This window comes from Colossoma macropomum, unplaced genomic scaffold, assembly GCF_904425465.1.
Source record: "Colossoma macropomum unplaced genomic scaffold, Colossoma_macropomum, whole genome shotgun sequence".
Lineage (NCBI taxonomy): Eukaryota > Metazoa > Chordata > Actinopteri > Characiformes > Serrasalmidae > Colossoma > Colossoma macropomum.
In genome coordinates this window covers 15,624,227-15,650,881 of record NW_023494790.1, presented here as the reverse complement: position 1 = coordinate 15,650,881, position 26,655 = coordinate 15,624,227, and the positions used below count along the sequence as shown (strand labels likewise).

The following is a 26,655-nucleotide window of genomic DNA, read 5'->3' as shown; positions in this document are numbered from 1 at the left end:
GGACACCAGATGTCTGAAGTGTTGAATGTCTAAGTAAGGAAAAACAAAGTTATTACATTTAACAGTTATGAATACACGCTGCATTTTCTTTGTCAGTTCACATGTGTTATTTGTCGCTGAGTATTCCACTTGAGAAATTATAAAATGTGAAGTCTCTGCTGTTTTGTTGTATTTTCCTTTCAAAAAAAGCCATGCAATTCAACAGGCTGTTGGGATTTCACAAAGAATATCATTTCAGATATAAACAAGAATAAATCTGCTGCCATTGGATGCCAGGTTTCTAGTGAGTCATATTTTTAGGCTTTCTAGATTGCATAAGCAGTTAAACAGCTGGTTAATTTCTGTATTTCAGTTTAACTGCTAACATGACGTGCCTATGAATCTATACAAATGTTTGTATCCCTTTTGCAACTTAAGATGTCAGTTCTTGGCCAAGTTCTTGAAAAATATTGAAAATACTAGGCTACAACTCAGACCAAATGTGTCAGCAAGTCAATAAACCATCATACACTCACAAAGCGGAGCAGGGCTATGAACGCGAACGTAAACCTTTACCATTCAGAAACATTCTGTTGCATTCTGGTCAGTGGTTGGCCCTCCGTAGTCTCTTTCCGCTCTCTGTCTGACTTTAGTTCGAACGTATAAGGCCACCAAACACCGAAAGCCCTGCGCAGCATCCAAAAATTCCAAACTTTATGCTGTGAGCCGGCATCACTCTGTGACTCTGAGCACTGTTAAATTTCTTAGCGTCCCACTCAGCATTTTGCCATTTTGGCAGCAGTGGCTGGACATTTACACAGAGAAAGTCAGTCATATAGATAAAAAGACAATGCTAATGTTTGGTTACCTCAGCTACTGTTACTAGTCTAGTCCTTTATTTTTTTCACCTTGTATCTTTCAGTGAGTTTGTGAAGAGGTAGAGAACTGATTCCACGTGTGATAAATGATGCTGAAAGTTTTATTTCATTCAATTTAAACAAGTAGAGTGTAATAATTAACTTGTTTATGCGTGTTCTGAATTATTTTGAATCAGTCCAGGGACTCTACTGATCTGTACTATTTATTTTCCCTGGTCCATCATATCCAACTCGATTTAGGAAGGGCTTCTAAATCTGTGGAGTCAAGTGCACTGAGTGCAGGACAATGCTAAACTGTGCAATAACCCTAGGACTGGCAGTAACAACCAAAATCAACTATCCAAGATTACGCGTTTTGTGTAAAAGCAAAACTGAAAACAGCTAGAAGCACTGGAACTAGAAGTAGGTGTCAAAAGAATATTCAGTTCAAACTGAATTGGATTATAATTAAAAACATACAAACATGAATGATAACAAAACCATTTCAGTCAATCTGTGCACAAGCATTTTTGTTTGTGGCATCACTTGAGCATAAATAACAGACCACAAGTTATAATACTCACATAGATGGCTGGAGTAAGGACTAAATAGTAAAGATTTTTTTTATATATTGTCTTAAAGGGTTTATTTTGGTCTAGTTGTCCAGAAAATGCACTTGCACTGTATTCAAATTCCAGAACACATCTTCTGCACTGCAGTCCATATATTGACTTTAAGCTGCAAAAACAGCCCATTTTGAAATCATTGTGTTTGTGATATTACAAACACCAACACATCTACTTCTATCCTCCTATTAATTCCACAGCAGTTTAGCCTCACCCATTCACGCTGGAATAATAAAGGGCATTTCAGCTCTTCAACTACTTTTTGAATGTGGCACAATACAGAGCCAATCAGAACAGACATCATCATTCAGTATTAAAGGCACAGCAACAACAATAGCCTAAAGAGAACTTTTTTGATACATAAACCTACTCAAACATAGTAAGTGGACACTGGGGGAAAAATAATGTATTTTAATCTTTATTTATGTATTTTTAAATTGTATGTTTAAAACTATGTTAAGTGAATTTCAGTTTAAAAAGTACAGATGTTTCTAATGTATTGTTCAGAGGTCAGAATTTTGATGTCCAATTCTGATTGCAACTTAATAAAAATGAGCTGAAAAAGGATTTTGGTATATGAGTTTGTCGCACTGTGGTACAAGTGTTTGCTATGCCTACACTAAAATCATTTTTCAATTTTAAAATCTAAAAAATTGGTAGAATTTAAATTGTTAATTGCTTCACGGTCTAAACGTCCGTTTGCAGAAATATCTGTAGTTTTATATCAATACCCCTACAGCTGATGAGTTGAATATTCAACTTAGAACCCTACTAAACAGTTTTACTGTTAGCAAGGCATATCATGAATGACCCCGTATAACCATACAATACAAGTGACTCTCTCACACATACACGTGCACACACGCACGCACACACACAGCTGAAGCAGAATATGAAGAGAGGACAGAGTGGGACATGGCTAGGCTAATGATGATGATGTCTAGGCTAAAGCATGCTTGTTCTCCTGAGAGTCTGACTGCAGCAAGGCTTTGAGGTTTGGGGGTCTGCCATTCTAATGTGGGGGTCTAATGAGGAGACCACTTATGAGCCAGAGCAATGACACAGCAGGCCACAGCCAAGGCCGTCTCAGACAGCTGCTCACAATGAAGGGATTATCAACCGCCACACACACAGACAGTGCTTGTGTGTGTACAGTGACACATGCAGCAAGACTCAGGACCTGAAAAGAACCAGCAGAGCACAGAAGAAAGAACAGAAGAAAATGTTCAGCATCAGCACATATTCTGAAATCAGCAAATTTCCAGACAGAGAGAGGGCCCACAATGGAACAGCGTGACTTTCTTCCTTTCTTTATTTTTCTCCTCTGTTCTGTTTTTTTTTTCTCCCTCACACTAATTACTGCTGACTGAAGAAGAGAAAAGCAGAAGGAGAGCTAAAAGATACAGAGAGAATTTAAGTTAGAGATAAATGAGCTGTCCTTAATGAGATTTGCAAGTAACATTTGTTTAGTAAGCTACAGGAGAGGCAGCGAGATCCACTCAGTACTGGATGGTTTTGATAACATTCAGCGTACACAGGCTCTCAAGCGGCACAACAGTCCAAGTGTTGGTCATATCATGAGTTTGATCCCTGTTGATGCTGCAGCCACTCATGGCCAGGAACGCAAGAAAGCACACTGGCCTTGCTCTCTCTGGGTGGGTACAATGGCTCTCCATCTCTCCTCCATCACCCAGCGCGATGACAACTAGTGTGGGCGTCTGTTAGCTATTATTACTGAACTGGCAGTAGGCACTCTTCTTCAAGCACGTTAAGCTTTTCAATAATGTTGCATTAGAGGCAGTGCAAAAAGATGCAGGGGAATTTCACATGACTCAGAAGAAGCACGTACCAGCCTTCTCCCTCCAAGCAGCCTTCCTGTGACAAAGTTTTTGCACCCCACCACCACCCAGTTTCTTGCCTGTTGCAATATCTCTCAATCCTACCTCCGCAAATAAAATGAGAGTTCCTGCATTCTAGCTTTTCCTGCACTACAAGAAAGAGAGAACTGTTAGTCTTATGCATTGTGTGTGTTGTTTATGTGTTGCTCCATGGTAGTGTTTTAGGTTTCATAGTACAATATCCATACATAAGTTACAGAAAAAAAGCTTACTATCTTTAGAAACAGAGATTTCCACCAATGATGTGATACATCAGTACAGACGTTCATGTATCCGTATGAGCACACTTACGTTGCTCTGAACATAATCGCAAGGAATGTATATGGTTGCCCATCCCACTAATACTTTGTTTAGGCTAAAAAAAGAAGGTAAAAAAAGAGCTACAGAAAAGATATATGCCAGTGGGGAATGTGCATTTCTTTAGCCTATTTTAAAACCACACTAAACTTGGGCTAACACAGTTACACACATAAGGGTTTATTTTAGTCTTGTTTTCCCATTCCCCAACATAGCTGAATTATTAACAGCTAAGCCGTGGAGAGAGAGGTGGTTATAATGCATGAGGCAGTCCTCGGAAAACTCTCATCTATTAAACAAAAGCAGTGATAAACAAGTGGAGCCTTGATTTCCAGCTAGCAGCTGGAATTGAAGCAGCAGTATAATTTTGGCACATCTCAACACACTGGCCTCATATTTCATACTGTACACTTCATCATGCATTAGTCCCAGTGACTCCATCCATTGCACATATCTATGCTGCACATATCAGCTCTAACACTCCTAATTTAGCTTATTATAAAGCTTAATAATACTGGAGAAAGTCACATTGAAGGATTTTACATTTATATGACTAAAACTTTTACCCAGATGAACCATTCCCAAATGGAACTAATTATCACACTTTAACAGAGTGTATTTAGAGATTAATTAATGAGGAAGTTTAATATTCTGTTTAACTCAGTATAACAACTGCATTCCATTAATACTCACTAGGGCTGCACAATATGTATGAAATACCACATTAAGTGACCCTTATTAGTCCCACCACGGGGAAATTCACCTCCGCATTTTGACCCATCCATGCAGTGAAACACCACATACACACCAGTGAACACACACCAGGGGGCAGTGAGCACACATGCCCAGAGCGGTGGGCAGCCCCACCCATGGCACCCGGGGAGCAGTTGGAGGTTAGGTGTCTTGCTCAAGGGCACTTCAGTCATGTACTGTCGGCTCAGGGGATTGAACTGGCGACCTTCCGGTTACAAGGCTGGTTCCCCAACCTCCAGCCCATGACTGCCCCATTTTGCCACTGAATGCCAGGACTTGTCTGGGATATGAACCCAGGACCTCTCGCACCCTCTTGCAGCGAGAATCATACCCCTAGACATTGCTACTTTATCGCTAATTATTGCGACTGTGCTGTCCTGAAAGTCCTAAAAAATATTAAAAAGCCCATATCATGACAATATCATGCAATTCTTTGCATAAAATAAAAGAGTTCCATATAATATGCAAAACCTGTTAAAGTTTCAAAACATATTTACACTCTAGTCCATACACTTCATACAGGGAACTAAGCTGCAAAAACACCCTGTTTTGAATTAACTGCTTTTGTAATGTCACAAAAAAACAGCGCATTTGCTTAGATCTGCCTATTTAGACTTCAGTAAGTTAGCCCATTCTTGCTAAAGTTATAAGCTAATGTTTCAGCTTAGACCACTTTTTGAATAAGAAAAAATATACAGGACAGTCAATCAGAACAGAGCCCATTTTTATGGAATTATGACTGTTTTTGGAATATAAAACCACACAAACCTCATAAGTGGACCTCAGAGGAAATAAATAAAAAAAGACACATTTAGGATGTGCACTCATCAATATAAAAATTTTAACTTGAGGACTGAAGACCTCTGTATTTGACCAAAATTACTGACCTTTGTTAGATCATGTGAATGTCTTGGTTCATCAAAACTCCCACAACAACTAATCTAGAACATCTAGAGGTTGGTCAGGATACTCCCTGCACACTAGAGAAAAACTCTTATTTGACAGAAGTCTCATCTGCATATTGCCTTCTGCAATATCAATATCACAAATATCATAATAATGATAAGCAACATAGAGTACACCCTGAGCTTGCAGTAGGGATGCACGATGATGACAGTTTCGGCAGATAATTGCTTTAAATAAATTGGACAGATGTTTAGATTAAAATTTCAAACCAACATTACATGTTATACATGGTTTTGCATTGGCATCTGCAAATATGTACATGCAAAATAGCAGCTATCAACATCCATCCACAGTTCCCACATCAGTGCTTCCCCTGCTTGCAGGGTAATTACGAAATCCTTCATGAGACGAGTCAGATGTGTCAGAGAAGGAAATGCACAAAGAAGTGCAGCGCATGCAGACTCCAGTGAGAAGGAGTCTACGGTCCTCATGAGATACCATGTGGATTGAAACGTAACCAGTGGCTGAGGTGGGCAGATTAAAAATAAACACATAAAGATGTCCTCCATGACAGTTACTACACGCCTGAGGTCACACGTATCAAACTTCAAGTAACAGAGTAATTGCACTGCGGCCAGATCAGTTTTTGCCTCTTGTATCCTAATAAAATGAGTGACTGTTCCAGGATTACAGGATCAGACACTTAAAGTATACATGCCCCAAACATCCTCATGTGTGTCCCAAACATTCCACATTCCCATGCTGTTAATTTAAGCTTGCTCTCTTTCAGGCCTCTCTGTTACATCATAACTGAGCTTAACTTAAGCCTTTAGCTGTTTTCACACGTGATTCATTTGCTAAAGATAGAGCTAAAGTTAATCTCTTAAAATAAACACCTAAATAAAAATAAATATACTAGTCTGGTTAGGTTTCACACTGGTTCATTAAAAATGCACTGCCCTCTTGGGCATAATCATGTGACACTATTAAACCACGCTGAGGCCAGCCAGCTGGGTACCCAGCAGCAGACATGTAGAATAACTCAGATGTCAGCACTGCTGAAGCACTCTTGCTGCGCTTGCATCCTAAAAGAAGCCTCTGGGCACTGAACACCTGAGCTTTGACACTGTGCACTTGGTACTGAGGACAAACGCAATGCTGTGTTCTTCAAGACCTTTTCCACAGTATAAGCTTCTTTCACCTGGACTAGACTTTTCACCACCTCTTTACCATATTCAGCCTTCTGTGGCATTCAGATCATCCCTCAAATAAAAAGGTGAACTCCTTGTAGCTCTATTTGGGGCCATTTATATCCCTGAACATTTGACCTTGTCCATTAATTTTATTTAAAAATGACCTCAATCCACTTTATAACAAATCACAGATTAAGATGCAATCAAACACAAAAGTTTGCAGACCCCTGTAAACATGGTTTCTAAGTGAAAAATAAGCACACATTCTCTACAGAGAACTTCTGCTCACTGTAATCCCATTGTACCAGAAAATAAAACTAAACCTAACTTGTGTTTTATTTTTATCCAAATTTAAACCAAGCAAATAAACAAAAATTGTACACTTAAATTCACACATCAAGAAAATCAACAAAACACGTAATCTGACCCGCGGTGTTCTACAACTGTAGAATCCTCAACGCAGTGAACAGAACGACATGACCGCATTAGTTAATTATTCTCAAGTCATGCCATTACAAGTTGTAATGATACACGGATTCAATATGCTTTCAATGGACTTGAATCTGACTGGTTACGCAAAATCTCACATACCAGGAAGAAGCTTAACAGACACTGTAAATTCCACAACACTCATCGTAAATAACTGTACTCAATAGCAGGCTAGTTAGATGAATGTTTAAGTTCACTGGCACATTCCCACATTCCCAGGCCTCTCCCACTCAGCCTTGACCTATCCATATCAGGAACAAATCACAGGAATGCCATGCATTCAGAGCCAGAGGGAAATCAAGGTCCACCTGTTCACACTGGACCAGATCCTTCATCTCCTCTTCACAGTCCTGTTTAAGTCACACACATAAATGTTAAGCATCCGGACTACTAATTAAGGAAATTGCTCCCAACGGACTTAATAAGCTGCCAGGGTCACCCAATAAGTCTGGACTGTTAACCTTAGGACTAAAATATCCATGGAAAATACCTAATTACATTTGTTTTTGTTTTTTTTCCCCTCTCTGACCAATACTACAATTGCAATTTGAGCTGTGATTATTTTCTATAGATGAAGCTCTAGGCCTGTACTTGTGGCACATGACACATTATCAGAAAAATGACAAGAACAAAACTGCCAACCAGTAACAGCAATGAACAGCATGAAATAAATAAATATTACAACAGTTTTTCCATGTACTTTATCAATATGTATTCTAAAGGTTTTCTAATATGTTACTTTTTATGTATTATAATAGAATATGTTACTGAGTATGTTTAGGACAGTGTATTCATTATTTAGACATCATTACTTTCTCAAAGTATTTTGCCCAACTCTGCCCTTCTTCTATTCAATTTCCAGTAAAAAACAGCCATTAAGTTATTAACTTTTCAGAGTCAAGAAAGAAAAACAGAAACATTAACAGAAAACTTAACAGAAACAGTGGTTTCACTTATTTTTCTTTGACTTTCGCCTTCCTCATGCAAGCAGATTATCTTATATCTTATCTCCTTAGAAATATTTCCTGAAAAATGAACAATGTTTACTCATAGCTAAACAAAAAAACTACACAAACAAAGGGTGGGCTCTGACTTGTACATTACACCAAACATCTGAAATACTAAACATTAAGAAGAAATCTGAATAGAAGAAAAACATTACTAGAAAAAAAAAGGGGGGAGTGTGTAAAGCACACCACCACTGGAGTCTAGAGCAGTGAAAAAAGTATTCTTTGGTGAATACCAGGAGAACATTACCTGCCTGACTGCAATGTGCCAAGTGTAAAGCTTGGTGGAGGAGGGATAATGCTATGGGGTTGTTTTTCAGGGGTTGGCCTGGACCCCTTAGGTTCAGCAAAGGGAAATCTTAATGCTTCAGCATACAAGGCATTTTGGACAAATGTATGCTTCCAACTTTGTGGGAACAGTTTGGGGAAGACCCTTTTCTGTTCCAGCATGACAGCCACAGTGCACAAAGTATGGTCCATAAAGGCAAGGTTGGGCGAGTTTGGTGTGGAAGAACTTAACTGGTCTGCACAGAGCCCTGACCTCAACCCCATCAAACACCTTTGGGATGAACTAGAACAAAGACTGCAAAACAGGCCCTCTTGTTCAACATCAGTGTCTGACCTCACAAATGCTCTTCTGGATGAATGGGCAGATATTCCTACAGACACACTCCAAAATCTTGTAGAAAGAAGGTGTTATAGCTGCAAAGGGGGAACCAACTCCGTATTACTGCCTATGGATTTAGAATGGGATGTCACAAAAGCTCCTGTAGGCGTAATGTGTAAGTGTCCCAATACTTTTATCCATATAGTGTATCAATGGTAATATGGAACCAAGAGCAATGTATAAAACTGCTCATAGTGACAATTAAGTCTACATACTATTATTAACTATAATGATTAACTGTTAAATTGAACAGCAGTGTTAGGGAAAATATGATCTTCCCTGGACTGGGATTGGAAAGTACTGTACTAGCCTCTGTTACTACTATTACTGTACACACATTCAATCCCCTCCCCCTCGTCCCCCAACAAGCTTCTTTCCTTTTCCTAAACAGAATACGGCTGACAAACTCACTTTTGGCTCCAGATCAGCTTTTGGCAGTCATTCAGTATCTGAAAGGCAACACCAAGGAAGTGCTCAAAAGAAATAGTTTGCCCTTTGTCCTTGCCACTATGATAAAAACAGCAACACTATCTAAACTACTTTACCCAATTCTGTGTTTAATTGATTATGACTCAGGCGCTGATTTACTTAGAGAGCTTTATTTTAAAACAGTTCTCTTATTCTCCTCCTGCTGTCTACTTCTAAGACCCAGTGCTTTGATAAACAGCATTTGATGGCGACATGTTCTGCTAAATACCTGAGCAGAGGCTCACTGTACCTTGGATATGGTGCTAGATCATGGACACAATCAGGGAAGTGAGATCAACGTGGTCCATATGAACTTGCCAATTGTCCTTATGTGCTACTGCTCTGTGATGAATGTTGCAGCATGTTCCGGAGGAACTACATTTTGTTCCTCACTCAGTACATGGCTGTGGTGAGCAAGAATGTCAGTAAAGTTTGCCTTTGCTTTTAAAATGTTTTGCAGTAGCTACAGTTTGTAAATCTGCACAAAAAGGTAACTTGCTCTTACTATCCCCAGGCTATTTTACCGTTTTGATATCAGTCCTCTCACTAGCTCTATTCTCCTAACAGAGTTAATTAAATAATCCATAGACTTTACTTTTACTTCATAGCTGTTAGGTATGATGAAATTGATGTCAGAGCACTCATGCAAATAATATGTAATGAAAGCCCAAAAGGGGAAAAAAAATTCCATATGCTATAGGTGAACATGTATGTATGTACTCAGAGTTGCCACTCAGATAGCTACACCTACCATATGGATGCACTAGAGCTTTTAAACACCACAGATAAATGACTAGAGGATGACTAACAAACTGCTGATGGAACAAGATGAATTACAGGCCTGTCACAATTATTACACAATTACAATTATTTGAGATAATCGCAATTGTTTTAGCTGACTGCAGTTATTTTCACAGTCGTTATCTTTCACAATTATATGTATAGGACGCAACAAACAAAGTGAACTGGTTGCACTTTCATCAGTTGGGTTGAGACAAATGCACATAAAAAGCAGAAAACTAATTTTAATACAATCCCACGGGTCTCACAAATAACAAAAGTTAGTGATACTACACTGAGAGGGCAGCAGTGAATAACATTTGTTTATTTGAACTTAAAATCATGTCCATCATCAGCTGGGAGCTACAAAGTATCAACAGCAAATCTTACTTTTTAGCAACACAGTAAGTGTGTCTAATAGAGTGGACAGTAAGTGTATACAGCTTTTAAAAACTCTAGCAACACCGCTGTGACACGCACGTACCAGTGCAACACAAACTACCATATCATTTCCATGTTGATGTCACTGCTGTGCTGAGAATGGTCAAGCACTCAAATGATGCCTGCTCACATGGTTTTATCTGGCCATTAAAAACAGTGTTTTTCCCCTTTTAACAAGCTGCCAGTATTTTCACACTTTCACATACTTCTACAATTAATAACAAAAGTACTTTTCACCCTCTTGCATGAGATCCAGAGCCTTTTTGCTCAGACACAGAACTAAAAGCATCATATCAGATTTTGTCAGAATTTGCCAACTGTAATGTAATAGCTCTAACACCACGAGAGCTGAAGTGACAGCAACTGACATCTGTTGAGCATGTCGTTAGTTTCCACAACAGGCAGACACCACATGCTCGTTTTTCACGAGGTGTAACTCGTTTGGAAAACATAATATTCAAAAGCACAGCAGCAGCTTTCAACACAAGCACTATGATAGCGTAATGAACCTCAGCAGTCCCAAAAACAGAACAACAGGTTGATCAAAAGCCTGAGTAAGATAAAGGTGGGCCAGCAGGATCTTCAGTCTGGTTGACTACATTGTGAAACTGAGGATCCCTTCACGTCATTCCCTGGTTTGATTGGCACAATGAAAAACATGGAGTGGACGTGAGGTCTCGGAAGCAACGGCTGACTGTTTTTTGGTATTGAAGCACACTTGTTTATTGCAAATACAATGTAAACAATTTCTTTAATTCTGTGTTATTGATTGGTTTGGTGGCCAGAGCAGCCAGTGCACGTTTTTATATGTCTACCCCAGTCACTATTAGTCCTGTAGTGGACACTGATGGATGGGGTAGAGAGGGGCTGATAAATTGTGCAGTAACAGATGGGCTACAGTCAGTAACTGTAAACCTACAAAGTGCACAGTATTAGGGGAGCGATGATAAGCAAATCTGCACCACAGTACAATACATTCTTAATACAGAAGTAACAAAAATGAATCATATTTCTTGGCCAGCTGTCAAAACAGGACCACAAAGACTGGTCAAAGCATAATCAACCCAAACAAGTAGCTTTAGAAAAAGAGAAATAAATGTAAATAAACAAAGTCTAATTTTTGGGTGCAGCACAAGGCATTTTTTACTTTTGTGATTGTCAGTGTATTCATCATGGGGTGTCCATCTGAGCACAGGAAGATCTTTAGGTGATGAAAGACCTCAGAGGACTTGATCTAGGTAGGGTGGTACAGACACTCCAGATCTGTTTAACCCAAGCAACAGGTCAAACTACACAACAGAGACTGCAATCTTTCAACCTTCACTTATCCCAATGGAATTCCAAAGTAAACACTCCCCTCGACCCCTGTCCAGCAGCCATATTAGACAGCACCCATGGGACATCCTGGAATCCTGCGCATTTAAAGGCCAACAGTGAGAGAATGGAATGCAAACTGGAGTGAAAAAGACTAGCTGTAAGCCAACTCACCTCAGCATGAAGAGTTCACTCCAAGACACACAGCACATCTCACTTCTCTCACTAGTGCTTAATTAGACAGTGCACTGAAAGGTTAAAGCTGTTTGATCAGAAGCAGATCAGGAGGGACTGTCAACAGACTCCTCGTGCAGAGGACCAGGAGAGGAAAAAAAGAGAGAGCAGAGTAAGAGAGAAGAGCTGGGTGAGCGGTGATATCTGACCGCTCTCAGTAGCCTGCAAGGGACAGACCAGAACTAAAAACCAGCTCACATCTACAGGACCAACTAGGGACCGAGGTCATATACAACATTTACAGGCTGTATGCTTACTTTTCCTACACAGGCTAAATAAACAGCTAAATAAATAAAATAAAAATTAAACGTGAAACACACTGATGATCATCTGGCTACGTCTAACTAGTGCAGGGCAATCTATCATCAATTCCATAATCTTAATTTTTAGTTTTGGCTGTATTAATAACGCCTCCACACAATGACAATCCCCACGCGACCCAGAAGAATAAGCGGCCTAGAAAATGTGTGCATGTGTGTGTGTGTTGATAACAAGCATTAGTTATATGCAAGTGAACTGAAGTGAACTGTGCTTCTGCATAGCAATATACTTTCTGTATAGCAACTCAAAGAGCATAGTAAATTTCAAAAATAGATGTGTGTAAAGAAATGGCTGTATTTGAGTTGTATTCATCACAACCCCTGATTCTTGTCCCACTGTTTAAAAAAAATCTCTATAAATGTACCTCATTTACATCAAAACACTTTCAGTGACTTTTCTATATAGAGTCATACACAAAAGTTTAGGTGCCCCTGGTCAAATTACATTTTGCTGATTTTCTAAATGAAAATAAGTTAACACAGTCTGCACATTTTAACACATAACTGCTGTTTATTTGCTGCAATTAACATACTCAGGGAAAAAATAATACATGAAATATAGCACATTTTAAATTTAGGTGCTTCAGACTGATCAAAACACATAAAATCTAAAAAAGTTCTCTCTGGAAATGCGGTTTCTGTCTGTTCATGTTCACAAAACTGTGTACATTTCCCATTGTTGTGTTTGTAAGACATTATTTTAGCACACAGCCTAACAATAGTACCCAGGAAGCATGGATTCATAACCTTTATTAATGCAAACTTCATCCATTTGGAAAATATCAGAATAAAATTATCATTATCATGATATCACTGAATTATATCACTGCGGCGACGCTCTCTCTCTAACTGACTGAGTGGCATGGGCATGGTCTCCCAAAGCATCTTAGCACAAAGAGGATTCTTAAATGGTAGAGCAAGCATCACACCAACCACTCTCTCTACCAGTTGAGATGATCTCAATATTAAGATGCTTTTGGCCAAGCCGAGCTGAACTGGATGCAGCACTGTGGCACCTGAGTCTGTTTCCTCCACTTTAAAATAAACCGTGCAGTCCATTTAGAAGCATGCAGAAATATGGGCTACAACGTCAACCCAACAAAAATAAAGATTAGTTTCCTTAATAATAGAGAACAGCCTACTATTACAGCAGATAATAGTCATGTTACTACACGCTGAGGAACAATATGAAGCACCTTGTTATCCAAGCAATGTAATTCACACTGACACCAAGTCATGTAAGTGAACCATGGAGTGGTCTATCAAACTTCGAGGCAGCAGTTACAGTAAAATACTAGATAAATAATAAATCAAGCACACTTTTTGGTACAAGCAAGCAGGTTGGGTATAAAAAAAACATTCCACAAGAAGACAAAGTTGCTGTGGGAGAGATGTAGACAGCCGGAGGAGTCCTGAGCTCGACTCGCCCTGTCAAGTGCAGACACAGTGCTCACGTCTGCTAACGCAAACAAAACAAAACCAACCAAACCAAAAGCAGAGAAAACGAGAGTGAGAGTTGAGCGCTTGTAGCTTGTACGTTTTAACAAATAAAACACCGCCCAGCAACACTGAAGTGCTCACGCTACGAAAGTCTCAGCACCGCTGTGGAACTGAGCTCCTTTCTAAAAGCTGTAAGTTATCGTTAGCTGTAGCTACTCACTCGGAATTATGTGTGGACGCCGGATCAAGTCAAGTCGCCTTGCACTCCTGTGGCCGCGGTGTTTGAGCATTGGCTTCTGAGAAGCGCTTACTTCTGCTTACTTCACACTTCTACTTGATTAAAAAACCAATAAACCGACCATTTGTTTCATAAAAACATGCTTACTTGGACTACGTCTAAGTTACGCTCTCACAACGTAATTCTTCTTAGAGGAGGGCGACAGCTCTTGCTCTTCAGCCTGGGTCCAACGAAGCGGGCGGGCGGACGTAATCCTCGTTCTGATTGGTCCTTGTTTCTAAACGGGGCGGGACCTGAGTAAGATCCTGATATTTAATTGGCTACCGCGTAATCAATCACTGGCCACACCTGTCCCTATTCCAAACAAGAGCGTCCCATAATCAATATGCAGAAGTTTACTATGAAAAGCCGATGGATGGATTTGATCATATAGATTTACTTATTGCGTATTACTTATTTACGACAATGACTTCTCAAGGCTGTGGGTATTGAAGCTATGTGAAGACAAGTGAATTTTTGATAATGGTCTTTTTATAAGCACACCCATAAGGTCTTATAAGGGCATAGATTATGTTCAGGTAAAAACGTATTAGAAACTTAAGTGATATTAGTTTCATTTGAATGACTTATTTACATTTCTAATCATTTCTGATAAAAGTTGGGATTTGTTTTCCCACCAAATACTGCACCTGCTCAAAGAGGATCTGGCCCCTCTAGTCTATTACTATGGGTGTCTTTTAGCTGGAATGGGACAGCTAAAAGCCACTCATAGTAAGAGAATAAAGACAGAGAGACAAGACAGTGAGATACTGCTACCACATTCAAAATGCATTATCAATGTTCCATTTTCAAAAATTTCACACATGCTGCTATTCTAAATCAATATCTGCACTGATTCAAAGAACAAGCATTGCATAATGTAAAAATTACAGTCTTAAAACTTTAGAATACAAATTATTATTCATAATCACCATTATGCATTTGATTTTAAAAATGAAGTTATGCCTACAATCAATCAAACTTTTTATTCTTATTCAGCACACGTAAAGCAACATTTAAGTTACATTTGTTGTCTGACAAAAGCAACAAAGCGCAATGTTACTTTAATTTGTCCCACTTAACCTGGGCCTAATTTTGAATGTCAAGACTGACAGCATTAGATCATGAAACTGGCATAGGTTGGCCAAATCAGTCCTGACATGCAGAGCTCCTGCTCTTCTGGTGACTGTGTGCATTTCCACAGGACAGACTGGTTTGACAAGTTCAGAATAAAACACTCCTCACCTGCAGCTGAAAAGAAAGGGACCAAGAACGGCTATCAAAAACATCTGCTCTTCAACTCCACTGAGCTGCTAAGTTTGATGCCTTCTGATAAAAGTATACGCCGCTGCTGAGAGCAGTTATGTTTCATGAGCAGCCTTTTTTAAAATACTCTGTGTGTAAGCAGCAATACAATGAGTGGATATGCTGGATAAATAAACAAGCTCACAACACAAGTTTCTTAAGTCAGAGATAAAATCTGCTGAAACTCATCATCTTTATCCCCATCATCATCACTATCATTCAGCATCATCCTTCTGTACGTAAAAGTGCATTATTTATGTTTAAACTTCCTTAAATAAAGGCAAACAGAAACATAAAGGGATAGTGAGATGGGAAAAGGTGGGAGTGGGAGTTACCAGCTAGTGTTTCTTATTGTAGCTTCTATTTGTGTAACTTGAGTATCATCATACTCTATTATTATCATCTATAAACAAACAACAACGAGGTACATCTACATTTAATTCAGAGACAGACTTATTTACCAAAAAAAAAACGATTCAGGAGGTTATCACAGAAGCTTAAACTAATCAGTAACTGATGTTTGGATTCCTGTAGTAAGATTCCTGTTGTCTGTGCAATATAATACTTCCTTAACCACTTGAGCTAAACTTCTATTTGTTTTACAGCTCCCCCTTGTGTCTAAGTTATCAGAGTTTGACTAGGGAAAGACACTGACCCTGCCTATGGACTACTTTTGGAGAAGGATTATAGAGATTATGTATCATGGATACTAGATCACTCATTTTTAACATAATCATGCATTGTTTTTCTTTTTAGTTCTTCACATGAAACTCATTAAGCTACCTATACTTGCAGAGTCTAACACAACCTACCGCTTAACTAAAACACACACCGCTGCTCAGCAAAAACGCATTACAGAATTTTCCCTACATTACATTATTACTTTCAACTTTTTTTCCTGATATAACACTTTTTACATATCGTAGATTAAAAAAAGTCATTCTTTTTTTAACTTTCATTCTTCTACATTTTTTTTAACACAGCAGCTGCCTTTTACATTGTGAGAAGATTTTATGATGAATGGGCCAACAGAAATGCTCCAAAACTGCTTGGAATAAAATGCTTTTACATGAACTTACATTAAAAGTAAAACTTTTTGCCCTTTCCCGTTATCATTTGTATGATACTTGTTTTTGCTGTTGTTTAGTTGTTTTGTATCAGTATTTTTGTGATTTCTTACATTTAAGTGTAAGAAACATCACTATTAGTTTATAACTGAGGTGGGAGAGAGGTGCGGTCTGTGTAAATCTGCAGTTCTACTTTGCATGCACTTCATCATGCATTTCTCTGTACAAGCTTTCTGTCTTTAGAAAAATATTTAACTTCCTCCAGGGTGAAGAAAATGTGATTAAACCTATTTCTGACCCATATAAAACAACAGTGTTATAGGTGAAATTGGACTTTAGTGTCATTCTGCCTGTATGTATCTCTTTCACCACACCATTCTGACCTGTGAAACACATTTCCTAGATTAAAACTAATGTGAACTAGAGCAACTATTTACTACCCTAGCCTAAGTTATGGAAAACAACCTAGAGCCTTATATAAAATCTTACTCCTCTCTCAGTTCATTCTTAGTCTTGTTTTGATCAACAGCAGCCTAATATTTATATTTGCACATGGGTCTTCAGCTCTTCATTCCACAGAATTCTGCCTTCTAGATAAACAGTCTTAAGGCCAGAGTACGTTGACGGGACAAACACAAACAAACATGAATCAACATAAACGTTTGTTGGTGTGCCATACCTGTGTTTGATTGTTGAAAGATTCTAAAATGTTCTCTTCTCATTCACTCTAGTTCATTTTACTTGTCAATTCTGAACATTTTAAAGACAACCGCATGCTTGTGTTTGTCCCGTCTGTGGACTCTGGCCATTAGAGTAATTTCTTAATGAGCAACCATATAAGGCCACAAAGGTACTTATTAATTTCTCATCCATGTTTCAAAGCTGAAGGGACAAAAAGAGACATGGATTTACACTGAGCACTTCTTACTTTTATTTTTCTAAGGGCTGTTCCACAGAAAGGGGGCTGCCAGCTCCAGCTGATAAAGGCGGTTAGAAACATCAATGCCAAGAGCAGAAAAGGCCCTTAAGCCCAGGCAATTTGAAGAAACCGCCAGGCAAAAATCAAGCAAATAAACATGAGCTTGTAAAATTCAGGAAGGTAAGAGGGTAGGAAATGAAAAACTGATGAAATGTTCTACAAAAATATTTCAAAATTACAAAAAGCATCGTCATCACAATATTGTGGTAGATTTTACTATTTTAGTCACATTAAAAAAAATACTGATTATTGCAAAATTATATTTGCATCATTAATCATTGTAATACTACTGGTATTTCAAATGAGTATATGTAACATGTGAGCCACACTTACAGTCAGGTCCATAAATATTTGGATAAAGTTATTGTTATTTTAGCTGTGTACCACAGCACATTGGAGGTGAAATTAAATAATGAACAAGAGCTCAAAGTTTAGACTTTCACCTTTAATTTGGGGTTATTTACATGCAAATTAGGTTCAGCAGATGTGGTGGTGTGCTTTGGATCATGAGCAGTTCCTTCCCTTCTTCATACTCTTTTCTTTCCGTCATTCTGGTAATTTGACCTTTGTCATATCTGTCCATAAAATGTTGTGCCAAGTGAGGCTGATGATGCTTACCAATGGTTTACATCATGTGGTAAACCCTCTGTATTTACTCTGTTGAAGTCTGCTCCTGGTTGTTGAGTGTGACACAAATATGCCTAATTGATTGTTGACTGCGACACAGTTATACCTACCTCTTAGAGGGTGTTCTGCCTCAGTTGTTTTGTGTGGTCCTCTGAGCCTTTTGGTGTTTCTGAGCTCACCAGTGCATTCTTTCTTTTTAAGAATTTACCAAATTCTCGATTTGACAACACCTAATGTTTTTACTGTCTCTCCGATGGGTTTGTTTTGATTTTTAGCCAAATGATAGCTAAAATGATGAACTAAGTGGAGCTGATAAAATAGACAATGACGTCTTTATATATTTTCAAATGCATTTGTTGATACACTTTACATATATTTCTCTTCCTTATGGGCAGACATGGTGGTGATATGGTAGTGTGTATTGTGCAGATAAGAGTGTGTCAGGCACAGCTGTGTTACTGGGCTTTTTACACTGCTGGGTTAAGAGTGGTCCACCATCCAAAACCATCCAGCCAAGAGCAGCATACCACTGAAGAAGAGGTGGACTAATATAAATTATGCATCAATACATGGGCTGCTGTCTTTAAATGTACACCAGCAAAGTGGAGATACAAGGAAGTGGCTTCCAAAAAAGGGGCTGGTGAGTGATAAAAAGGTAAGAGAGGTAAGCCCCTAACCGTAAAGGTTGTGGGTTCTAATCCCAAGACCAACTGGGTACTCCAAGTTGTATCTTTAGACAAGGCACATGATCACCTCCATAATAGTGAATGGTGAAGATGTACTGATCCCAGACTGAGCATAGTTACAGACTCTAAACTTTAGCTTGTATTAAAGTAATGTTGCTGCAATAACTTAAAATATAGCTGTTTACTCTTTAGATTATGGGCACAGATTGTAAAATATAGCAAAAATGCTGAATGTTGTGCTGCTTCTAGATAGAAACTGCTAAAATGCCACAAATGTCACGACTTGAACACACAGCTGGTGTAAAAGCCTATGTTGACTTACATAGGGGCATATTGTGCATGACTGTGCAGGAAACATTGCAGTTACTGTTTCTGGTGTAAAATTAACTAAGGGCAGTAGAATATCCAATTTCCCTTTGTAAGCAGATCAATAAAAAGTATAATTTAACTGACATCTTGGCTAATGTCATGATCAAGATAATAGAGATTTCCCCTTTAAGGGATCACAATGCTGAATCAGCATTTGCTGTGGTGTAAAGTCCTGGGGCACAGATCAAAACCTAATTTGGAAATACTTGCTATTACTAACTTATATTATGCTCAATTTATCACAAAAAGTTTCTTTAATAAGCAGACATGGGCTGTTAAAATCCTCTGGTATACCAGAGCCTCACAACATTTGCACTGAAAAAAGAGAGAAGAACAGTTTTTATGTGCCTTAATCACTACATGAATTGATATATTTGATATTATTGCTATTGTTTTCTTCAAACATCTATCCTGAAATCTAATTTTTAAGTGTATTTCTTCAGTTTAGCTTTTAGTGTGATGTGCTCCAGGGCTGGCACAGCTGATGAAGGTATAAAGAAGCATCAATATAAAGACTAGAATTTGAAAAATCTTGCTTTTTGCCCAAAGTCCCATAAGCCTTCATATTTTGTATATTCCACAGTCACTACCTGCATCACACTATTCATTTCGATACTGTTGATTTTAAACATATAACTACAGTTTTAATCAACCAGGAATTATATATGTGCAGTCCATATATAATTCCTGGTTGATTAAAACTGTAGTTAGTTGTACACTGTAATGACTGTTCCATGTCTAAGCAGATATTAATAAGCAAAAGTTTTTCTGAACTGGGTCAAAATTGGAGTCGACATGAAACAGATTTGCAAACTAATCACTGATTTACAGTTCTGTTCCTTTTCAAGCAATCATTTTCTATTTACTGCTGTTGCAAATAAAAACATTTAAGGACAGATATTAGCTTGTGTTTATTTGACTTGAGCATATACTCATGAAGCTTTCATACCAGGCAGGGAAGCTGCTGTTTGATTCTGTAGAATATCTGATATCTCACACTGGGTACTGTGCTGCACATTACAGTACTTCAGAACTGTTAAAACACATGTAATGGAACTGAGGTGCACTCAATATTCATTTTCACTTTCTTGGTAAAGCAGAAGTAAGCAGAAATCAATCAGTTTTACACAAGACTTATTATGACTGAAACATTCAGATTATGAGAGATATTATAACTATATGTTTCAAGGTAAGGTAACACTTTATTTTGAGTGGTCCTTTGTAAATGATTAATAAACTCTTAACAGAGTATCAGTAATACATCAACAACATATCAGTGAAGTAGGAGTAGTGAAGCATCTGAGTACATTCTGGCAAACACCTTGAAGATGTACTGTAGATACATTGCTTACATTAAGTAGATGTATTATTGATGTTATATGAAGTTGACTTTGTATGATTTGGCGAAACCTAAACCTACCCAGCCTTACTCAAAACCTAATCCTAAACTTTATCTTGGCCCTAATCCTAACCCTAACCTTAACCAAAACCCAATCCAGTTAAGCTCCAGTTACAGAATGATGTCAGCAGCTTGTCTATAACAGCCTGTTGAGGATGCTGAAATGATGTTCAGTGACCTCTCAGGTTAACACATATAGATATGAATTTGGACACTTCAAAAAAGGGAAAAACAACTGAATTCAGCAGATTCTAAACAAATCTTATTCACACAGTTAATTAAAAGTATCTTGATAATCTACTTAATGTTTTCACTGCTGCTACATCATTGACATGTTGACATGTTACTGAGAGTCTGCTGAGTGTTTATTTCATCTACAAGGACCACTCAAAATGGTCACCCAAGATAATGTACTGAAAACCCTATAATAAAACAATCAAATAAATAAATACAATACAATACAACACAATACATCACAGTACAATACGCATTTCTCCCAATATGTTCAAAACATTTGTTTCCATTTCTTGCTTTTTCCTACAGTCATTTAAAAGGGAGAGATTAGTATAAAGCGGCATTGTCCCAATTAATGACAAACAGGACACTGGAGATAGTAGGTATTTGACCTTAGAGTTTTTTTTTGTTTTTTTTTGCTTGGGGTAGGAGTCCGCAGTACATAGCATTTAAATGTAGCTCTGGTATAAATGCCTAGGAAAATGGAATAGCTGTATGCCACTTTAGTGATTGAAAGAATTTACTCGCTTGATTTTAAGTTGTAATGTTTGATGTAATAGGTTACTTTTGTGGCCTGTGTTTGGTGTTTTGTGAGAGTTGCAGGATTTTGTAAAGAAAGTGTTTTATTTTTGCCAGTGAGCCCCTGTTTACTATCATGTTCTAACTATTATATCATATCACTTCTGAATAGACAAAAACATGTGATCATCATCATCAGCATTATTATCACATTCATTGATGTTTGCAGTTTGCTAACTGATGCAGGGAAGCATCAGTGACGGGCCGACGATTCACAGTATCCATGTAATGAGTTATAGCCTCTTTAATCCTGCAAAAACACATGATTTCAGACTGTTTTAACACAGCAGTAGAGACTGATGTCAGCATGCACAATATAAGAGTAAAGACTGAATCATTCTGGCATTATTTCAGGTTATACTTCTATCTACGTGAAGCTGAAAATGACTGCATGCAGCTTTATATAATTTTTTCTGACTTACTTGGCAACCTTCACTCCAGAGTCAATAAGGCTTGCAAATACATGCATTTGTGACAGAACACAGCAGTCATCCTAAAAAGAGAGAGTGAAACTTTTATTTTCATGTATATTTTGATGAGTGGTAGTCAGATAATCCAAATACTGAACCTCATTTATATGTGATATCACAAAGCTGAGGTAATATTTGCTGATATGAAAAACATGGGAAAGCCAGAGCTCACCTGCTCCTCACTGAGAATCTGTCTTAAAAGCTCTGCAACAGCTTTCATATCATCCAGACGAGTTAGAGGACATCTGCATATCAATGCTCTGGAGCCTCGTTCAGGGCGTGCAAGCTTAGCAATGTCCTGCACAGCCTTTTCAGTCCTAATTCTTGTCTTAAAAAAATAATAAATCATATGTATATGATTGAAATACAGCAATTAAACTTGATTTGTGAGTTATCAAATAAAAAGCACTTGTAAATAAATATATCAGTTCACTGGGACTATTATCAGTCCTTACCTGCAGAAGCTTGAAGTAATCTCTCTCTAGAGCTCTCCATTTCTCAGGATCTGTTTCTCTCTGAATTTCCTTTCTTAGAATTATAGGTAGGACTTCATGTGATGGGGTGAGATGTGTTAGTTTGAAAGTTTTAGCTCTGTTCGCATACGCTGCCTGAGTTCTGGAGTCAGGACAGCCCAAAATGATGCTGATGAATAGTTTGCTAAGCTCCTGGAAAACAATGTTGTTATGTTATTCTTTTCTTTAAGATATGTTAGCATGTATAAAAGCTTTTCGTTTGTCACATTTTGTCCAAATACATTTTCATATAGAGTGAATATATTCATATCAGAGAATCAGAGTATTTAATTGTAAGTTTGTACATACATTGTTGCCATACTGACAAGGAGTGGATTGGGAGACCTTATCACCCAAATAATCAAACTGATCCTGGAAGGTTGTTCTGGTAAGGTTAGACTGTTTGAAGAGGAAAAAAATGTGCTGTTAAGATCTTTTGAAAGCATGCAGTGCTTTCAAACAAACACTTCCTGATTTACTGTTTTCTTTGATAGGGGTTAAGCAAAAATCACAACTAACCATTTTGCTGTGTAATAGCCAATATGCAGTGAATTCGTTAGAGAGGTATGTGCATCTGTCTTCATCAAAGAAACAGGCACAGGAGGGCTCATCAGGAGTGGAGGCAGACACCCCATAAACTAGAATGCAAAGCGATGAAAGCCTTAAAAGCTTGAAGCCTTTTGCATTCCTATAATTAAGACAAATAAAAAACAAAACAAAACAAAACAAAACTGTAAAAATGTTTACAGTATTTATGGTAAGGATAAAACTTGCCTTGTGCGTTTTTTGGAAGATCAGCAATCATTGATCCAGAATTACAGCTTTCTACATAAATCACCATCTGCAATGTTGCAAATGAGAGTGTGAATAACATTTTAACTATTACGTTATTCAAGAACCAGTAAAAAGCACAAAACCCTGCACTAGTTGATCACTGACCTTTGCGAACTGTTGGCGTCCCGACATCTTGTTTATAGTGTCAACGAGGTCAGATGCATGAAGCTGAAAAATTATAAAATACAACCAATGCAGATTTTTACTGAATATAACAATGAACTATGAAAAGTATGAAAATACAGCTTTTTACATCTTTCTCGGGAAAGGATAACACTCCTTTTCCTCCGTGGCTTGACAGATAAATGAAGATTGTATCATTTTTACCACTGTTTAGGAAGAGAGTGGGACAGTTCGTTAATCTGACCAGTCAATATGAATCAGTAGTTTCATTTTAAATTGCTTTAGTGAACACAGATGTAAAGTGAAACTGACCTTTTCAAGACCTTTTTTTGACCTCCTGCACACTTAGTAACACCTGACTCGTCTCCACGAAGCACGGCCAGAAAGTTGTTGACTGATACATCCTGTGAAGGACATGTGATATGTGTGTGTGTATAATTAATCAATATGTAAAATACATAATGTGTGTGTGTTTGTCTACATATCTAATTATTAATATACATATTGTAGTGTCCCGCTACTGGCTGGCACTCGCACTGAGAGACTCTGGAGGTGTGGCTCATGGTATGTGGTATGTGGCCTCCGTCCAACAAAGGACTGTTTATGTTGTTTAATGTTGTTTGTTAGTTTAAGACATGTGTATGTGCTATTTAGTGCGTGGGGGGGGGGGTGGTTCACCGTCAGAGTGAAGTGTGCAGCAGAAGATGACCTCCCCATGAGTTGGGTGTTCTGTGTATGCATTTGTGCCAGTGTGCTTAATAAAGAGCACTCCTTTTAGCAGAGCACTCCTAGAAACATATGTATACATTATTTCATGATGAATGGACCAAAAGAAATGAGCCAAAAAAGTCTGGTTATACTGACTTACATTGAAAGTGAAGTAGGTTTTTTCCATCCCCTGTAAGTTTCCATTTTGGAGATATGAGGTTTTGTTCTGTCAGCAGTAATATACAGCAGTGTTTGAGCTGAGGAGTAGTTTGGACTCTAAACTGTTTGTATTAGCTAGGATACATTCTCTGAGTTGACAATAAAGCACTTAAAGTTACATATACATGTGTGTGCGTCTGTGTGTGTGTGTGTGTGTGTGTGTGTGTGTATAAATGCCTTCTCGTATCCATGATGCTTCACCAACTTCTCAATGCCAATCTTAGAGATTCAGATTCCAAATCATTCTTTTTTCCAGTTCATGCAGGGATTGGTAATCAGCTGATTATTCAGATAAAAGGCAGTACAGTCAGGGTGCACTCAGGATTTAATGTTATATCAGAAGTTTGAAAGAGTACGTACTGCACCAATGTAGTCCTTCAGAACTCCATTGTAAACATTGGGACCTTTGGGCTCATTGATGATTTCTCCTTTATGTCCTCGGTTCCTGTTGAGAGAGAGAAAAACTGGAGTCTTTCTGCTTCTGGTCTGAACTCCACAAATATCATTCAGTTCATAAGCAAATAAACTATGTATATATATATATATATATATATATATATATACTTACTTCTCATGGTGAGCTATATCATCATACATCATCACCACAATCTGCTCATCTGGAATACCATTGGCATGAACCATTTGATAGGCATTGCACACGCAAGCCTAATGAGTAGATGTTTATACAACAATTAGGTTGGATTTCAAGGAAGTATTTCTCAGTTTGAGTTGAGAGAAAAACTGAAAACTGAATCATTTCATGTAATGGAAATGTTTGAAGAGAGTTCCTATATGATAAGCAGTATAGGACCTGACCTTATTTTAAAATTGACTAATACCTTAACAAGCAAGAATCATACCTGATGTCTGTAATTCTCCCAGCCTTTGGAACCAGCAGCCAGTAGAACCCACTTGCTTTGTGTTCCACCCATCTTAAAAGCTAATTAAAGAAAGAAGTGAATATCATGAATCCAGGAAATAAATTAATTTATGTACAATTATTTGGCCTTTTTAAAGAATCTCAGCTGATTGCACACCAGGTGGTTTGCATATTTTTCAATATTTCTTTTCTTTAAATATTGTGTTTGTCCTACTGCCTTGCTTTATGTAATGTTTTGATGATGTCACTTCTAGCTATGTTGGTTCAGCTTTGTCTGGGAAATTTCCAGTATATGAATCCAGTAAACAAAGTCTTTACAAATAACTATCAAAAATCACAGAAAGAAAGTAAAGTTTGGCAAAACAGAGGTTTAAATAAAGACTTGTTTTGCAAAACCTTCTGTTGATTTATTATGAACATAGATATACGCATGTATATCCATGATTATGAATGACTATAACTCCCTCTGCTGGCAACAAGGTGCAAAGACAGTGGTATTTCCAGAATGTTTTATTGTAACCCTCTCCAGGTCTTTGGTTTAGCTTTTATGCAGCCTAGTTATTTGAAATACCTATTCTCCCCCAAATATACCTAGACCTACATCACCTCCAGATGTGGAGGAGTGCACACATTCTGACATCATTGTGCTTTCATAAATATTGATCTTTAGGTAGATGCTCAGCATCATTTTTATGTGTACACATCCTTCACAAAGGACCCCACCCAGGTCCCGAACTGCTGCTTCCTGAGCTGATTCATCACTGTCATAAACAATGACATTTCTTCATCAGAGAGAGCTGGAAGGGTAGAAGCAGTAGCAGGAAACTTTATGAATGCTCTAAGTTGGTCAGGAGGTCATTTTGAGTTAGACAAAATGTGAATGTGAGATTAAACCTAACTCCCTCCTTTGTTACAGCTGGCAGTCCTGCATTACACATTCACCCCAAAGCATCCCATTACTCTTAACTATCACTCAGTAAACTGTACAAGACTGAAACTATAATGACTGTAATGAATTATTATTATTACAGAAACTATAATGAGCTGAGAATGACTGTCAGATCACAAACATGAAGATATTATATCTTACCGGTGTCTTTGCCTGGTGTCTGTTTCAGATATTGAGAACAGACTGAACAACTTTTATTTTCACTTTCACCCCTACAAAAAGCACCCCAACAGAAAGAGCATCAGTATATTCTGTATCAGCATCTTTACTTTTAATTTCAATCTTACAAAGAGCATCTTCACAGAAAGGGCATCAATAGATTTTGTTTCAGCTTCTTTACTTTGTAAACTGTAAGTGAATTGATGCAATCAAAAGGCAGCAGTAGGAGAGAGAAATGTGACAGTAATTTATCATTATAGTGCTAAATTATGTCACAGCATGCTTTTTTGAGCACATTCTAGATATCACCAGTACTGAAAGAACTGTATGTTGTAATGCAAAGAAAACTAAAGTCTTAATAAAAAGATTTGCATTAGTGACAAAAAAGTATATTCAATTTGGCTTTGTACCGAAAAAACTATATGCTATTCTCTGTACTTCCAGTGGATTCAGTCATGAACAGACTATTTTAAAAAATACGCTTTTCCATTTAATTCTGCATAAGCTTTGATTTCTTCTAGTTGTATGAAATCCCCATTCTCTCATTTTAATAAATATTGATCTTTATAGCAGGTAATTGTTGCTCAGCATCATTTTTAAACTTCATATA

At 37.9% G+C, this 26,655-nt stretch overlaps 2 protein-coding genes across 4 annotated transcripts in view; both read right to left on the bottom strand.

Moving 5' to 3' along the window:
• The window catches only part of mpp7a (membrane protein, palmitoylated 7a (MAGUK p55 subfamily member 7)), a 162,051-nt gene extending 147,906 nt beyond the window's left edge, over positions 1–14,145 (bottom strand). The window contains exon 1 of one of the 3 annotated variants that reach the window (XM_036572319.1): positions 14,055–14,145. The gene's annotated coding sequence lies outside the window, so the exon portion shown is untranslated. Of the gene's footprint in view, positions 1–11,849; positions 12,053–13,889 lie in introns of those variants that run through there. The other 2 variants (XM_036572318.1, XM_036572320.1) reach the window with 2 other exon arrangements.
• Positions 1–26,082, bottom strand: part of LOC118808944 (legumain-like) — a 48,599-nt gene extending 22,517 nt beyond the window's left edge. The window contains exons 1-12 of the mRNA XM_036571825.1: positions 26,028–26,082; positions 24,918–24,997; positions 24,626–24,723; positions 24,418–24,502; positions 23,443–23,534; positions 23,261–23,336; positions 23,113–23,175; positions 22,948–23,014; positions 22,693–22,811; positions 22,483–22,572; positions 22,117–22,326; positions 21,614–21,684 (exon numbers count right to left, since the gene is read on the bottom strand). Of these exons, the coding sequence (XP_036427718.1) occupies positions 21,614–21,684; positions 22,117–22,326; positions 22,483–22,572; positions 22,693–22,811; positions 22,948–23,014; positions 23,113–23,175; positions 23,261–23,336; positions 23,443–23,534; positions 24,418–24,502; positions 24,626–24,723; positions 24,918–24,989 (1,043 nt within the window). The 5' untranslated portion in view covers positions 24,990–24,997; positions 26,028–26,082. The remainder of the gene's footprint in view (positions 1–21,613; positions 21,685–22,116; positions 22,327–22,482; positions 22,573–22,692; positions 22,812–22,947; positions 23,015–23,112; positions 23,176–23,260; positions 23,337–23,442; positions 23,535–24,417; positions 24,503–24,625; positions 24,724–24,917; positions 24,998–26,027) is intronic.
• Positions 26,083–26,655: the final 573 nt, after the last annotated feature.